This window comes from Loxodonta africana, chromosome 13, assembly GCF_030014295.1.
Source record: "Loxodonta africana isolate mLoxAfr1 chromosome 13, mLoxAfr1.hap2, whole genome shotgun sequence".
In the NCBI taxonomy this organism is placed as follows: domain Eukaryota; kingdom Metazoa; phylum Chordata; class Mammalia; order Proboscidea; family Elephantidae; genus Loxodonta; species Loxodonta africana.
The window spans coordinates 7,159,105-7,175,674 of NC_087354.1; the positions used below are offsets into that span (position 1 = coordinate 7,159,105).

The window sequence follows — 16,570 nt, forward strand, 5'->3', positions numbered from 1 at the left end:
TATCATATGGCTCTTACATGTGCGATACTAACGTCTTGTTCTTCTAGAAAATAAATCAGAACTTGGGGCCCTCCACTGTACTGGTTTATTTAGGGATGGGTGTGTGCGCACACACTTTTATTAAAGAAACACAGACTGAAAGGCCAAAAAGACTCTAAAGCCTCTCATTGTTCAGATAAAGAAATGAGGCACAGGGTGTGGGGGCTATCCAAAGCCAGGGGGAAGGCTGAATGGGGAGCCAAGTTGAGTAGCACGCCCAGACTACTACTGAGTCAGGGAAACAGAACACCACGCTGGGCACACTGTTCACACATTACCTGACCGCCAGGCTCTGCGTAAGAACGCAAAGGCGAAAGAAAGGGCTGCTCGGGATCCAACTCTCGCAAGTCCTTCAACCCCTTTGCCTGTGGGTCGGGAACTGTGGACGACACACACGGGGGGGCTGTGATAACTGGTCAATCAAGGGATGTGCAAATGCTAAAACAGAGTAAATATTATGGAAGGATTCGTGCCAAAATGGGCTTAGTGGTTTTTTTAGATGGTAGCATTACGAGTGACTTTTTTTTCTAAGCTTTCATCAAATGTCTTTCATTGTTTATTCCTTTTGAAAAAATATATTTACAAGAAATTGTAAATGACTTGGAAAAATGTTCATCAAATCATCTTAGGGAGCTGACATTCTAGCTGGGGAGGGCAGAAGATGAAGACAATAAACAGGGAAGTCATAAATGGGGAGAGAGGTGCCACAAAGGCAGAGAGGCAGGCGAGGGTGAAGAGCACGCAGAGAATCCTAAAAACACACTCGGACATTGCTCTGTGGAGTCTGAACACTGACCGGTGATCGTTCATGTCTTAGACCTACAGGAGGGGTAGGCTTAAGGCCCTACAGGCTTGTCCTGTTCCTTCGCACTCCTACCCTTCATGGTTACCTCTCTCCAGAACTGGGTGTTTTATCACCCTCATGTATCTTTTTAAAGTTTTTACTACATACACACATTAATTTAATAGGACTTAGTTTCACTTTGCATATTTTCCAAAAGTTATACAAAAGGTACCATAAAAATCATCCTGAAAAAAGAAAAAAACATACAAAAATGTTTGGGATAGATGAACTGAATCAGGCATGACAAATGATTTTATTTTCCACTTTATACTTCATCGTATTCTCCAAATTTATTATAATTTATACTTCCATAATCTGGAGAAAGTGCTATTAAAAACAGGTAATGAGAAAAAATGATCTTCCCAAGATACAACGTCAAGTAAAATTAAAATGAAGGCCATGGGGCCCCTAAGTGGGCAGTCACTATGCATGTTTCTGCAAATACTTGACAGCACACGGAACAGCTCTAAAGGAGACATGAGAAACGGTCACTAGGGGCTGCCTCTGAGGAGGGGACTGGGTGTCTGGGAGACAGGACTGAGGAGAGCTAACCTTCAGTTCTGAATGAGAAATACAAACCACAGGAGGTACAGATGTGAAGAGGACATTAGTCTTGAAGAGTGGAAGTGCGTGTGCCGAGTGCGTTTGGAGAAGGCAGGAAGACTGCCTGGAGAGAGCGCCCTCTAAGAAAGCTGCTCCAGAAGCTGCTTGAAGCTTGGGCTCTCTGCAGCAATTGGGACCTTGTCCCTGGAAAAAGAGCCCCTAGCCCTGAGACTGTACAATGTCAGCTAAACCTGCGCCAGGTAAATCATCAAGGAGTGGCTCTCCAATGTACAGACGTTCAAGGAAGAAAAAAGAAATAGCCTAGACCCTCCTCTACCCACGCCAATCAAGTACCCAACCCACAGCAAGTTCCACAAAAAGGTAAAGCCTCCTACAATTCAGTAAACCAAGGAACATGGAAAATGAATCTACAAACACTTAGGACCACAATGAGGTATCACCATACGCCAGTCAGAATGACTAAAAAAACAAAAACAAAAAAAAGGGCAACGTCAAATGCTGGCAAGCGTGTGCAGAAACTGCATCGCTTACACGCTGCTGGTGGGAATGTAAAATGGTATCGCCACTCCAGGAACAACATGGAAATTCCTTATCAAACTAAACATACAACCCAGCAACTACACTCTTGGGTACTTATCCCAGAGGAATGAAACATGTTCACACAAAGCCTGCATACAAATATTCAAACCAACTTTATCTGTAATACCCAAAACTGGAAACAACCCAGGTATTCTTCAAGAGATGAATGATTAAACCAACTGTGGTACCTCATACCATGAAATACTACACAGCAATAAAAAGGAATGAACTACTGATATACACAACTTGCACGAGCTCCAGCGAGTTACACTGAGTGAGAAAAGTCAATCTCTAAAGATTACATGATTGAGATGGAGAACGGATTAGTGGTTGCCAATGGTTAGGAGAGGGGAGAACGAGGGTTCTCTGTTCTCTATGTCTTGACTGTGATGGTGCTCTTACTAATGTGTACATGTGATAAAACTGCACAGAAATACACACACAAATGAGAACTGACGAGATCTGCGTAAGGCTGTTGGACTGTATCAACGTCAATGTCTTGGTCGTAGATTACTGTTTTGCAAGATGCTGCCACAGAGAAGAACAGCAGGGAAGGGCACATGAAATCTATATTATTTCTTACAGAATCTCTCTGTACTATTTCTTACAACTCCAAATGAATCTACAACAATCTCATAATAAAAAGTTTTTGTTTTTGTTTTTTAAATTTGGGAAATTCCTCCATTTATTGAAAGATATACTCCATGGCAGTGAATCAGTTAACACTATTTCATCACAAAGGAAAAAGCGCACAGTAAATTCAGCTGGGCTCACAGCCACTCTGTATCTTAGGGAACGCACTCTGACCGGACATACATACAGGATGCTCAGAGAATCTTAGATTCTACCGCCCACTTATGCAGATTCCCCTCCACCACCCATGACCACCACAAGCGGCCGTCCCTCTCCTGGCAAAAAGGAAAGACACAACCATGCCACTGGCTGTTACCAAACAGAAGGAATCTTCATTGGCCAGCTGGTTTAGTTTATTTTTAAAATTACTACTCAAAAATATGGTATATATGTGATATCAACTAGATTTAAACATTAAAGAACCCAGGAAATACACTACGTTTAGCACTTCTTGTCTCTGTGTGGCTAAATGATAGGTTTAGTTTTGTTTCCTGCTTCTTCTGCCTCCATGTGGTCTACGGGGAGTAAAAAATACTATTACAATCAGCTCTCCTAACTACATAAAATATAAATTCCACTTGGCAATCTATCAGTCTAGCTTTCTAAGGACAAAAGTTTGGTAGACAGCTACATTTTGGAAAAACACAACCTTTAAGTATTCTGGTGGCTTTTTAATACTTTAATGTACCCAAAAATGTCAACAATCATGTCTGAAAGCATTTCTTATAGTAAAAGGATAAGACAGTCCCGTTAGGAAGGAGAAAATGAAGCAGCTAACCTAATTAATTATGCACTAAATATTATGACCTAGGTCCTACCCACTAGCAAAACAAAGTAGAACAAAAAGAATATAATGCTCAGATCCCATCTAGACACACCTATTTAAAACTTCAGCTGGTTTTTACAGTTACTGACAGAAAAGGGTCTTTAAAATAATAACACAGATTATGCGGTACGGCCTATCGCTATATGCGCAAATTGGCAAAACCATTCTCCAGATTATAAGACACATAAAGAAAGGATAAAACCTTACGAGGTGAGAAAAAGGCACTACGCTGAAAACGTTAAACTGTTCTACTACATGAGGTCCTTCAAGTGACTTAAACAAGCTGACCCCACAAAAATAGTATCGACGTGGTGTATACAGCCTTAATTTTATATTTACTGGCATCAGGATTCTTTTCTTGCTTTATATAATTACCTTTTTTTGTCCACAGGAGGCAAAGAAATACTGCTGCTTTTCCACTTAACCTTAACGTTCTCCTGAAAAACAGTCCTGCTCAAGGCGATGAGGTAGCGCTCCAAGACAACCAGCCTCTGCTTGAGCCTCAGGGCCGAGAGGGTGGTGGCAGCCGACTGGACGGACAGGGCTTGCTGCTCCTTGACCAGCACAGTGAGACACTCCTTCAGTTCACTCACATCTAGGAGACAAGAAAACATCGCCCTTCAATAACCTGGACATGAGTCACTGTAATGGTGGTAAAATAATGACAGGTAACACTCAAGTGCTTAATATGTGCCAAAAATGGTCTGATACTCTCTACACTATCAGCCTAGTAATCCTCACACCTGACATCACAAGGTAGTTACCGTGCATCCACTTTATAGATGGGGAGACTGAGGCACAGAACTGCCCAAGTCCCACTGAGGAGTGGAGCACATGGGACAGGCTACTCCTGGCCACCAGGTTATACTACCTCTCTGTAAACATCACAGAAAAGTTTTTAACACAAAACCACAGAGACAACACTTACCAACAGCCCATTTCCTAGACAGAGAAAAACTCTACCATTTTCATGTTGCCAAGCAAAATCCAAAATAACATTTCAATAAAACCACCCACCATGCCTGATTCATGGAAGGTAACACATTTATGTAAACATTTTAGAGGAAAATAAAGTAGGTAGTTAGACCATGTGATGAGTAAGTGGTATTTCATTATATTCTACTCCTGTATATGCTTGAAAATTCTACTGTTCTATTTCTGTGTATGTTTCAAAATGTCTACACTTAAGAGAGTTTTAAGTAGCTAGAAGATAATTACACAAAAGAAGATAATTCACATACTCATCCAATTAAACATAAGGTTACCTGAATGTACAACTATAACTGAATTGTAAATCACAGTCTCCCCAAAACCCCCTACACCAGAACAGCCCCAGCAGTGTGACGGGAACAAAAAGTTTTCCTTCCCAAGATATGGACCTGTGTTCCATCTCAGATTTTATTAGCTATGAGACCATTACAAGCCACAAGCCTCATAACCTAAGATTCCAAGAGGCAAGACAGTGTCCCTACCAATGTTACTCCCATCAAAGACATCAGTTTTCTAGCTATTGATCGTCATTCATGGTGTAGGGAGGAAAGCTCTCAGCAGGCATTTAAAAAAAAAAAAAAAACACCCCACTGCTGCTGAGTCAATTCTGACTCATAGCAACCCTATAGGACAGAACTGCCCCATAAGCTGTAATTCTTTACAGACCCAAAACGCCACATCTTTCTCCCACAGAGAGGCTGGTGGATTAGAACTGCTGACCTGTCAGTTACCAGGCGAGTGCTTAACCACTTCACAACCAGGGCTCCTCTAGCAGGCATGAGAGGGACACATCTCCCCAGAGTGTGCCCTCCCTGTTCTCAGGCACTACAGCACAAAGAGACAAGTGTACAGACACCAGCAGTTAGATGAGTTATGGAAAACTAGATGAAGAACATACAAGCCTATTCTAATTTCAACCAAGGCACTTGGACACTTTGACAGAAGTGGGTGAGCAAAAAAAGAAACAAACTAAATGAATCCCAAAAACACACTCAGCAAGGGTTAAGAAGCTATTTCACTTACCGTTTGTTAACCCCCCCTTCTTTGCCAAAGGATTCAAAGCAGTTTGAAACAAAATGTGTGCATAATTGGTTAATAAAAAATAAAAATGGTTATTATATTTTTATGCAAATAACATGCACCTTCCCTGATTATCTCCCGGCCACGTTCTCTCCTCCCCTCCCCTCCCCCTCACAAGGCACCCTCCCAAGAACAGCCATTCTTCCAAATGTTGCTGTAAAAGAAATTAGCATAGCCCGCTTATGAAAATACCTCACATGGCGGAGGTCAAGGCCAGCAAACAAACACAGAAGGCACACCTTATCGTGTAAAAATACGGTCCTTAAAAAAAACAAAAAACTCAGAAGCCAGAAAAAACAAGCAGAAAGATGTTAAACGTAGAGTTTACTTGATATAATTTAACTCTAAACATGGCTAAGATCTTCCTGGAAGCCAAAGAAGGAGTATACCAGATTTCTGAGTAAAAAGCCAGACCGAACACAAAAGCAACATTTTGGAAAAGGTAGTAAATGGTTCAGGGAATCAAGAGAGGTGATACTTATGCCAGAAGAACAACAAAGAACAGATTTATATTAAAAAATCCTCCCAAAGACATAGGCACATACCACCAGGTACCTCTCGAAGTAGGGGTAACATGAAGAGGAAGCTAAAGGGAGGACAACTGGGGGTCTATCAGCAGTGAGACTCCAGATTCCATCTTTGCTCAGCACAACACACCTCTGCACAAAACAAGCTTTCATCTCTGCAAAGGGCAGAACAGAGGCCTTTGGGCTGGAGCACAGCAGGCTCACCAGGGCAAGCACTGCTTTGCTAAACACAGATGAGGTAAGTACACACACACACACAACATGCAGAGAGTCTCACCCTTGCTCCCCACCCCGCCTCCCACAAAGTCGTTCCCTAACCATCACCTGCGCCACACAGGAGGGAGGACGTCTTCTGAGGTGAATCTGAACAATCCAAGAGGAAATACCTCAAGCTACCATCAGATTTAGAGAGGCAGGGTCAACATGGCACTACAGACAAAAGCACCATGCCATTCCTCCACAGCAAAGACCCGAAACACTAAGTAAAACAAGACAATCATTGATCCTGGAAGCCTAAGCATCAGATGAAGAGATAAAGAACTCAACCAAGCACCGAATGGGATAGGAAACCAACAGAGAACAGAGAGCAAGGAGAGAAATGGGCTGGAGGTCCCCAATCAGCTAACTCAGCACAAATTCACCATCTTGGACTCCACAGCCAAGATCAGCAGATAGGGAGCATAGGAAGTCAGCTTTATGGAGCTCCCGGAAGAAAGAGTACCCGATAACCAACGATACATGTTTTCCCACCGCCCACCCTTCTCTTGTTGCTCAGCCTCTACTGCTTCCCAGTGGGCTGCGGTCACTCGGCCAGGGAGGTGCTCACTCCATGCCACTTGGGTTTGCCCCGCCCACACCAGCCAGCTCCTTCAGTGCCATTTTCTTGTTGCTATGGTTGCTTTTTTCAGCTTCTTTTGGCTTCTTCTCTCTCTCTCTCACCTCCTTCCCCTCCTTTCTCTAAAATTCCTGACTTCATGTACCATCTTCACTTCTTCTTGACAGGCTGTGAAATGTCCACTCAGCTGGGGAACTGACTCCCCTGTCCACAATACCACACCGGTGGGATTCCAAGAGGCTTTTTTTCTTTTTCTTCTGTCCCCTTTCTTTTTCTTCATTTCTCACTTTCCCATCTTTCTCTCTACTTTCTTTCTTTTCCTGTCTCCTGAATAACCAGCACTGTGTACCATCTCCACCCATCTAGATGGACGTGCAGGACCTAGTGGCTTGGGAGCCACTTCCCCAGTCCATGCCACCACACCAGTGGGAACCCTTGGGGTGTTTTGTTTTTGGCTCGATTTCATGCCTCTCTCTACCATCTATCCCATCTTTTCTCCTGAACACCTGGCAACGTGTGCCATCTCTGCTCCTTCTAGACAGGCTATGTAATGCCATGAAGCTGGGGTCCACTTTCCTGGTCCATATCCCCACACCAGTGAGCTCCCTTGGGGTATCTCTTTTTTTCGTTCTCTCTTTTCTTATCTCCCTCTACCTTCTTTCCTTATCTTTCTCCTGAACACCTGGCACTGTGTGCCAGCTCTGCCCCTTCTTGACAGGCTGTGCAGTGCCACTAGGCTGGGGACCCATTTCCAGTAGGCTCCCTTGGGGCATTTTCTCCTTCTTTATTATTTTTTTTCCTGGTTTCTCCTCTCTCTCCACTTTTCTTCTTACCCTTCTCCAGAACATCTGGCGCCATGTGCCATCTCTGCTTCTTCTTGATGTGCTGTGCAGCACCATTCAGCTAGGGACGTGCTTCCAGTGGGCTCCCTTTGGGCATTTTCCTTTCTTTTTTTTTTCCTCAGTTTCCTGGCTCTCTCTACCTTCCTTCCTTACACTTCCCCTGAACACCTGCCACCATGTGCCACCTCCGCTTCTTCTGGACGGTCTATGCAGCATTGCTCAGCTGAGGACCCACTTCCCGTAGGCTCCCTTAGAGCATGTTTTTTCTTTCTTCTTCTCCCTCAGTTTCTTGTGTCTATCTCCATTCCTTTCCGTCCTCCCAACCAACTAGAATCTATTTTTTTTTCTTTTTCTCAGTCTTGTTTCTCCCTACATTCCTTCCATTCCTTTCTCCCAGCCACCGAACCACATCTTTCTTTCTACTTCCTTTTTTAATTTAGTTTCTTATCTCTCTCTCCCTTCCTTTCCTTTCTCTCACCCATCTAGCTGAGTGTGCCACATCTGTCTGTTCTTGGTAGGTTGTATCTCACCGCCCAGCTGTAAAGTCACCAGCACATGGCTTCCCCAGGTCTGCACCAGTCCAACAGTAGGTTTCCTCAGCACTTTTTCTTTAATGGGCTCCTGTTTCTCACTCGTCTTTCTCTTCTTTCCCACACCTACTTACCTCCACACATCACAACCTCCACACAGCCTCCAGCCTACCTACCTATCACCAAGCAGCACAGTCATGATCTACCGGAACCTCCCCTGCCCTGTCAGCCCCAGTACATAACACAAACGACACATCCCAATCCCTCCCCTTCCGCTGTACTTGTCCTGCTGCACCAGAACTGAGCCCTGCCCACCAGACAAGGTGGTGAGAAGCATCATGCCCACAGACAAGCAAATAACAAAGAACGCCCAGCCCACCTGCTCAGACATAACCAAATAAAACAAAAAAGCAGAACGAAACAAATAAATCTACAATCAATAAACAAAGAAAATAACTATTAATTGTGCTGAAGACAGCAAACTTCATCAAAGCATATTAAAAAAAAAAAAAGACAGGATGGTTTCAGAAGGTGTCCAAAATAAAACACCAGATGACCTTCCAGCAGAAGAAAAGGCACTGGACCTACCTGATAGGGAATTCAAATCTCTAATATTCAGAGCTATCCAAGAGTTTAAAAAGCAGACAAAAGTTAGGAAAAAGTAGACAAAATCATGGAAAAGACAGACAAAATTATGTAAGAATTCAGGAAATAATACAGGAAGAAAATGTCAAAATAAATTCACAATTAGAAATCATACAAAACCAGCCATTAGAAATCTAAAAAGATAAACAACAAAATTTCAGAAACAGTGTCACAGAAGGTCTGAGAAACAGGTATGAAACAACAGAAGACAGGATCAAAGAAATCAAATACAAATCCTTGGATACCACCTTGTTTGATGAAAAATCAGAGAAAAGAATGAAGACACCACAAGAATAATGTGGGATACAACCAACTGCAGTTCCACAACGGGAGAAAACGGAAAACACAGAATCACTGAAGAATTCCAGACACATAACTTCCCTGATACCATGAAAAATGAAAAGCTGACCATCCAAGAAGCTCAATGAACCCCATATAGGATAGACCCTAAAAGAAAATCATGCAGGCATATATTATTACACTCACTAAAACCAAAGACAAAGAAAGAATCCTGACGGCTGCTCTAGAAAAACAAAAAGTCACATACAGGGGAGAAACAATAAGACTAAGCTCTGATTACTCAGCAGAAGCCATACAGGCAAAAAGGCAATGGGATGACATACATAAAACCTTGAAAGATAAAAGCTGCCAACTGTCATGGACTGAATTATATCCCTCAAAAAAAGAGTTTATCAATTTGGTTGGTCCATCATTCTCAGTATTGTGTGGTATCTTCCATTTTGAGATTGTAATTTTATGCTAAAGAGTATTAAATGGGATTGTAAAACACTTACTAAGGACATATCCCTGATCCAATGTAAAGAGAGGTTCCCCGAGGTGTCGCCTACACCACCTTTTATCTTACAAGAGAGAAATGGAAAGAGAAACAAGCGAGGGCAGAGGGAAGACCTCATACAACCAAGAGAGCAGTCCGGGAGCAGAACATATCCTTTGTACCCAGGGTCCCTGTGCAGAGAAGCTCCTCGTCCAGGGGAAGACTGATGAGAAGGCCAACAAAGAGAGGAAGTCTTCCCCTGGAGCTAATACCCTGAATATGTACTTTTAGCCTAATTTACTGTGAAGAAATAACTTTCTCTTTGTTACAGCCATCCACTTGTGGTACTTCTGTTATAACAGCACTAGCTGACTAAAACACCAAAAAAATAATAATATATCCTGCAAAACTCTTGTTTAAATATGATAGTGAAATTAGGGTATTTCCAGAAAAACAGAAATTACGGGAATACAAAAAAACCAAAGCAAGTACAGAATTTCCAAATGAAGAGGAAGGTAAAGTGATATAAAGTAATAACAGATTGGTTCAAACACAGGAACATTAGGCTAAATTTAAAAGTGACCACAAAGAAAGTTAACAAACCTACTCAGCAAAATAAGAAAAACATGAAGTCTCAATAAACGCAAAATCTACAAAAACAAAAGAAATGGAAGAAAAAATCACAAACAATAAGAATTCAGCACAGGAGAGTAAGAAAAAAAACACCACCACCACCTAAAAAAGCACTATAAAATAATGCTAATAAACCCACAACTATCAATAATTACATTGAGGGAGGTACAGCCAAGATGGTGGTGGAGTGGTCAGATGCTTCCTGCGATCCCTCTTACAATGAAGACCCAGAAAAACAAGTGATTTAGGAGCCCTGATCATCAAAACAAAAGTTGAGAAATCGGACTGAGTGGCAGAGGGAGAGAGAGACAGTTCAGAAGCAGCAAGAAGTTGCCAGACCTGACCCAACGGGAACCGACACCCTGTAGGCGGGATCAGCTGTCTAAGGCAAGCAATGGCACTTGGGACGCGATTTCCACATCAGGAGAGAACAAGCGGTGAAGAGTTGGCTCAAACCTCCAAAACCAGTAAAAAGTAGCACTAAACTGGCAAAAGATAACTACATGCATCTAACCTACCACAAGGATTAAAAAACACCCTTTTCAGAAAAACCTCTTTCCTATTTACCTGCCTCCTCCCGACTCTGCACTGGGTCCCAGACTGGCTTCAGAGGTTGCCACATCCCCTGGGCTAGAAGTAAAACCTGACACGTTCGCTGAGCCATTCTCCTGTCCTTGGAGAGGGAACAAATTAACAGAAAAAACAAATCTGCAACCACCGCTAAGCCAGAAACTTAGGACAGGCACAGCACAAGCATAAGGAGTCCAAGGACTCTGAAAGCCTTACACCCCAGCATAGACCTGTGTGGGACCATTTCAACAGCACAGGCCCTCATTACCACAGTACAACAGGGTATATATCCAGAGCTATATCAGCTATATGGATGAGTGGTAGTTTGTTACATTTGACACCATTCTGCCCATTAAGGAGGGTCTTCATCTACCCACATCAGGGCCTGAGGACTAGGGGATCCACCTACTCCCCCAAGCCAACCTAGACAGGGGACAGGAAATTACTGTATTACAGTGTACACTGTAAATGAGTATTTACAGCCAATACCATTGGATGCCCATAGACCAGCTGCAAAAACATGCACAAACTCTAGGGAACAGGGATATAGTTTCCTCACAGACATTCAAGGGCAGCTGTCAGCCCCCAGCCTGGCTCAGCGCTTGACCCCTACTGCAGTCGGACACCTGCGCCTATGCCAATCATCTCTGCCTGTCTAGGACTGTAGGAGAGAGCCTGCACCACACACTTGGTGACTGACTACCAGGACACCTGAGCTGAATCCATACAAGTAAATGGACTCCTGGGAAAACGTACCTAGTACCAGACATAACCACCTAAGTGACAGAATATGAGAGCTTCAAAAGCATCAACAGTAAAATTACCTTCATACAAGCACCCTATTTGCACGTATCAAAACAAAACAAAAAGCTGGGATATAAGAGGCGAAGCCAAGATGGCAAGATAGATAGATGTTTCCAACGAGCCCTCTTTACAACAAAGACCTGAAAAAACAAGTGAAACGAGTATATTAATGAAAAGCATGGAGCCCTGAGGATCAAAGGCAAGCTCAGAAAACAAACTGAGGGGCAGGGGGAGGAAGAGACCATTCAGAAGTGGAGCGAAGTTATTGGAACCGAATCGTGGGGAGACCTCAGGCACCATTCCCAGAGCGGCGGCGGTGCACTGGTATAGCGTCTAACCGTAGTTTCCTCAGGGAAAAGCAGCCAGCCAAATACCCTACTCACACCTCCGGAACCAAATAAGAACAGCACTCTCGGCAAAGCTAAGTACTTGCGTATTATTTTAACGCACACCCCGCCCCCAAGCCGGCTTCAGCAGCTGAATTCCCTGGGCCTGAGATAGGCCCTGTTGAGCACCTAGAGCCATCCTCCCAGAATTGGAGAAGGAAAAAATTTACAATTCGGGGAACAGATACTTGCCAGCTCCACTAACCAAGGGAGCTCAGGACAGAAGCAGCTCCTGCTTAGGCACAAACAGCCCGTGAACTTTGAGCACCTTTCCTCTCTGCATGGACCTGTCTGGGCCTATTTCAGGATAGGCCCTTGTTGGCAGACTCCAACCGTTTCAGCTGGGCGGTTGTGAGGTGAATATTTGATGTTTTACATTACTTTGCCTATTAAGCAGGGTCCTCACCTACCCACATAGAGGCCTAAGGGGTGGTAGCTCCACTAAAGTAAGCCAGCCACCCGTAACAGCGGTCCAAGCATAGCTGGTACTTCCCAGTCCTTTAAACCAAAAACATTGGCCACGGTCTATCTGCAGAATCTACCCACCTGCAAGCTCTAGGGAACACAGAAATGCTTTCCTCATAGAAACTCGGGGGTCGGTTCTCACCCCCTGCCTCCTCAGAGTGTGACCCCCTGCTGCGACCAGATACCGGTACCTACACCAATCACCCTGTCCCTCTAAGACTGTAGGACACAGCCTGTAGCACACACATGATGATCAGCTACCTGGACACCTGAGCTGAATTCATACAAGAAAAGTGAATGGACTCCTAGACTGATAAGCCTGATAACAGCTCTAGCCATCTGGGGACAGAACTTCAGAGCTCCAAAGGCAAAAATAATCAAGCTAGCTCACTCAAGCAACCCATCTGGACATATCCAAAACAAAACAAAGCAAAAAGCTACAACACAGAAAGCAAATATAAACTAATACAATAACTTATAGATGGCTAGGAGACAACTCAAGTCACATAAAGAAACAGACCATGATCGCCTCAACAAGCCGTCAAAACAAACAATCCAGGGATCTTCTAGATCAAAGTGCATTCATGGAATTACCAGATGCAGAATACAACAGATTAATACACAGAACCCTCCAAGACATTAGGAAGGAAATGAGGCAATATGCAGAACGAGCCAAGGGACACACAGAAAAAGCAAACGAAGAAATGAGAAAGATTATTCAGGAACATAATTAAAAGTTCAATAAGCTGGAAAAATCCATAGGCAGACACCAATCAGAAATTCAGAAGATTAACAATGAAATTACAGAAGTAGACAACTCAATAGAAAGTCAGAGTAGCAGAATTGAGCAAGTAGAAGCTAGAATTTCAAATTGAAAATAAATCACTTGGCACTTAAATATTTGAAAAAAAATCAGATAAAAGAATTAAAAAAAATGAAGAAACCTTAAGACTCATGTGGGACTCTATCAAGAAAAATAACCTACGAGTGATTGGAGTACCAGAACAGGGAGGGATAACAGAAAATACAGAGAGAATTGCTGAAGATTTCTTGGCAAAAAACTTCCCTAATATCATAAACGATTAGAAGATATCTATCCAAGATGCTCATCACACTCCTCGGTATTGATTACATTATAGTTTTTCCTTACAATTCTGTATGATGCATATTTTATATACATTATCTATATACGTTCATAATTTATTAGTTCCATAATTTACTGTCCAAGATTGTACACTAACTTTGTAATTCAATAAAAATAGCAACAAGTTCACACTTCGAATCATTATTTGTTTGTTGTTGTTTTTTAATTCTTTGATTTCTAACCTCTCCATTATGTAGGAGACTTGCTGTTGTCTAATAGGTCTCGTTAATGCTTAGTGGATAGGAGACTAATGGACCACATTTTTGTTTCTGTAAGCTTGTAAACCAGAGAGCACTATACACAGTGAAAAAATCAAACCGATCATCCCTTGGTTAGTTAAAATCTCATGCTCCATCCTAAGTGTGAAACAACTTGACTGAACAAAGCTTTCACTTTTCCACATCTCTGAATTCTCTGTCATCACAGGATACAAGATCACCCACAGTGAGGTGGAGACTCCTATAGAACCACGACCACACGAGGAGTTTTCCTGCTGGCAAATGTGGCAACAAATTGCAGTTGACCTAACCAGACATCAAGACTGCATGATAAATAGTTCTCAGTTCCACAAACAAGGTGATTCCCCCTGCCAGGTTGGGGCAGGACTATCTATTACTCACACAGAAGTGAAACCTTATCAGCGTAATGAGTGTAAAAAAACCTTCAGTGATGTCTCCAGCTTTGATCTTCACCAACAGTCACACTCAGGAGAGAAGTCTCATACCTGTAGCGAGTGTGGAAAAAACTTCCGTTATAGCTCAGCTCTTCATATTCATCAGAGAGTTCACACGGGAGAGAACAGCTTTAAGTATGATGGCTGTGGTAAGACATTCAATCAGATTAGAAGATATCTATCCAAGATGCTCATCACACTCCACATAAGGTAGATGTGGAAAGTTACCAAGATGTATTATAATCAAACTTGCCAAAACCAAAGATAGAGAATTTTAAGAGCAGCTAGGGATAAACAAAAAGTCACCTACAAAGTAGACTATAAGAATAAGTTTGGACTACACGGCAGAAACCGTGCAGGCAATGAGGCAATGGGATGACTTATTTAAAAAACTGTAGGAAAAACCTGCCAGCCAAGAATCATATATCTAGCAAAACTGTCTCTTAAATATGAAGGTGAAATTAGGACATTTCCAGATAAACACAAGTTTAGGGAATTTGTAAAAACCAAACCACAACTACAAGAAATACTAAAGGGAGTTCTTTGGTTAGAAAATCAGTAGTATCAGGTATCAACCCAAGACTAGAACACTGAGCAGATAAATCAGAACTAGACCCAGACAGGGAAAGTGAAAAAAGAAGAAAAAAAAAAAAAAAGGCAAAACTAAAAAAAAAAAACAGCTCAAAACAGGATAACAACAATGTTATTATATAAAAGAACACAACATTAAAACAATAAAGAGGGACTAAGAAATGGAATCACTGATCTTCCATACGGAGAGGAAGATACGACAACACAAAGAAATAAAAGTTAGGTTTAAAAAAAGACCATACTTAATGGTCTGACTGAGACTAGAGGAATCCCCGCGGCCATGCTCCCCAGACCTTCTGTCGGCACAGGACAGGAACCATCCCCGAAGACAACTCATCAGACATGAAAGGGACTGGTCAGCGGGTGGGAGAGAGATGCTGATGAAGAGTGAGCTAATTATATCAGGTGGACACTTGAGAGTGTGTTGGCAACTCTTGTCTCGAGGGGGGATGGGAGGATAGAGAGAGAGGGAAGGTGGCAAAATTGTTACAAAAGGAGAGACTGAAAGGGCTGACTCAATAGGGCAAGAGCAAGTGGGAGTACGGAGAAAGATGTATGTAAACTTATTGTGACAGACTGATTGGATTTGTAAACGTTCACTTGAAGCTTAATAAAAGTTAATAAAAAAAAAAGGTTTAAATTTAGAAAAACAGGGGTAAATAATAAGGTAACCACAAATGGGACAAACCATCCTACTCATCAAAATAAAATACAAGAAAAAAATAGAGACCCAGTAGAAACAAAATCAACAACAAATATGAGGAAAGGGCAATATATAAAGAATCTACTCAGCACATAAAATTAAGTGTGAAAAAGTGTCAACAACACACACAAAAAAAGACATCAAAATGATAGCACTGAACTCATACCTATCCATAATTACGCTGAATGTAAATGGACTAAATGCACGAATAAAGAGACAGAGAGGGCAGAATGGATTAAAAAACAAGATTCGTCTACATGCTGCCTACAAGAGATACACCATAGACTTAGAGACACAAACTAAAACTCAAAGGAGAGAAAAAATGTATCAAGCAAACAACAATCCAAAAAGAGCAGGAGTGGCAATATCAATCGCTGACAAAAAAGACTTTAAAGTTAAATCCATCAAAAAGTATGAGGAAGGACACTATATAAAGATTAAAGGGACAATACACCAAGAAGATATAACCCTATTAAATATTGATGCACCCAACGTCAGGGCTGCAAGATACATAAAACAAACTCTACCAGCATCGAAAAGTGAGATAGACAGCTCCACAATAATAGTAGGAGACTTCAACACACCACTTTCGGTGAAAGACAGGACTTCCAGAAAGAAGCTCGATAAAGACACGGAAGATCTAAAATGCCACAATCAACCAACTTGACCTCGTAGACATATACACAACACTCCACCAACAGCAACCTAGTATACTTTCTTTTCTAGTGCACATGGAACATTCTCTAGAATAGATGACATATTACGTCATAAAGCAAGCCTTAGCAGAATCCAAAACATTGAAATATTACAAAGCATAATCTTTAAGCATAAGGCATTAAAAGTAAAATCAATACCATAACCATAAAAAGCAGGGAAAAGAAATCAAACTTTG

General features: G+C 42.1%; 1 protein-coding gene across 6 annotated transcripts in view; it reads right to left on the reverse strand.

Moving 5' to 3' along the window:
• The window catches only part of HERC2 (HECT and RLD domain containing E3 ubiquitin protein ligase 2), a 317,707-nt gene that overhangs the window by 219,939 nt on the left and 81,198 nt on the right, over positions 1 to 16,570 (reverse strand). For all 6 annotated transcript variants that reach the window (XM_064296194.1, XM_064296197.1, XM_064296198.1 and 3 more), the window contains exons 6-7: positions 3,861 to 4,080; positions 318 to 418 (exon numbers count right to left, since the gene is read on the reverse strand). In XM_064296194.1, the coding sequence (XP_064152264.1) occupies positions 318 to 418; positions 3,861 to 4,080 (321 nt within the window). The remainder of the gene's footprint in view (positions 1 to 317; positions 419 to 3,860; positions 4,081 to 16,570) is intronic.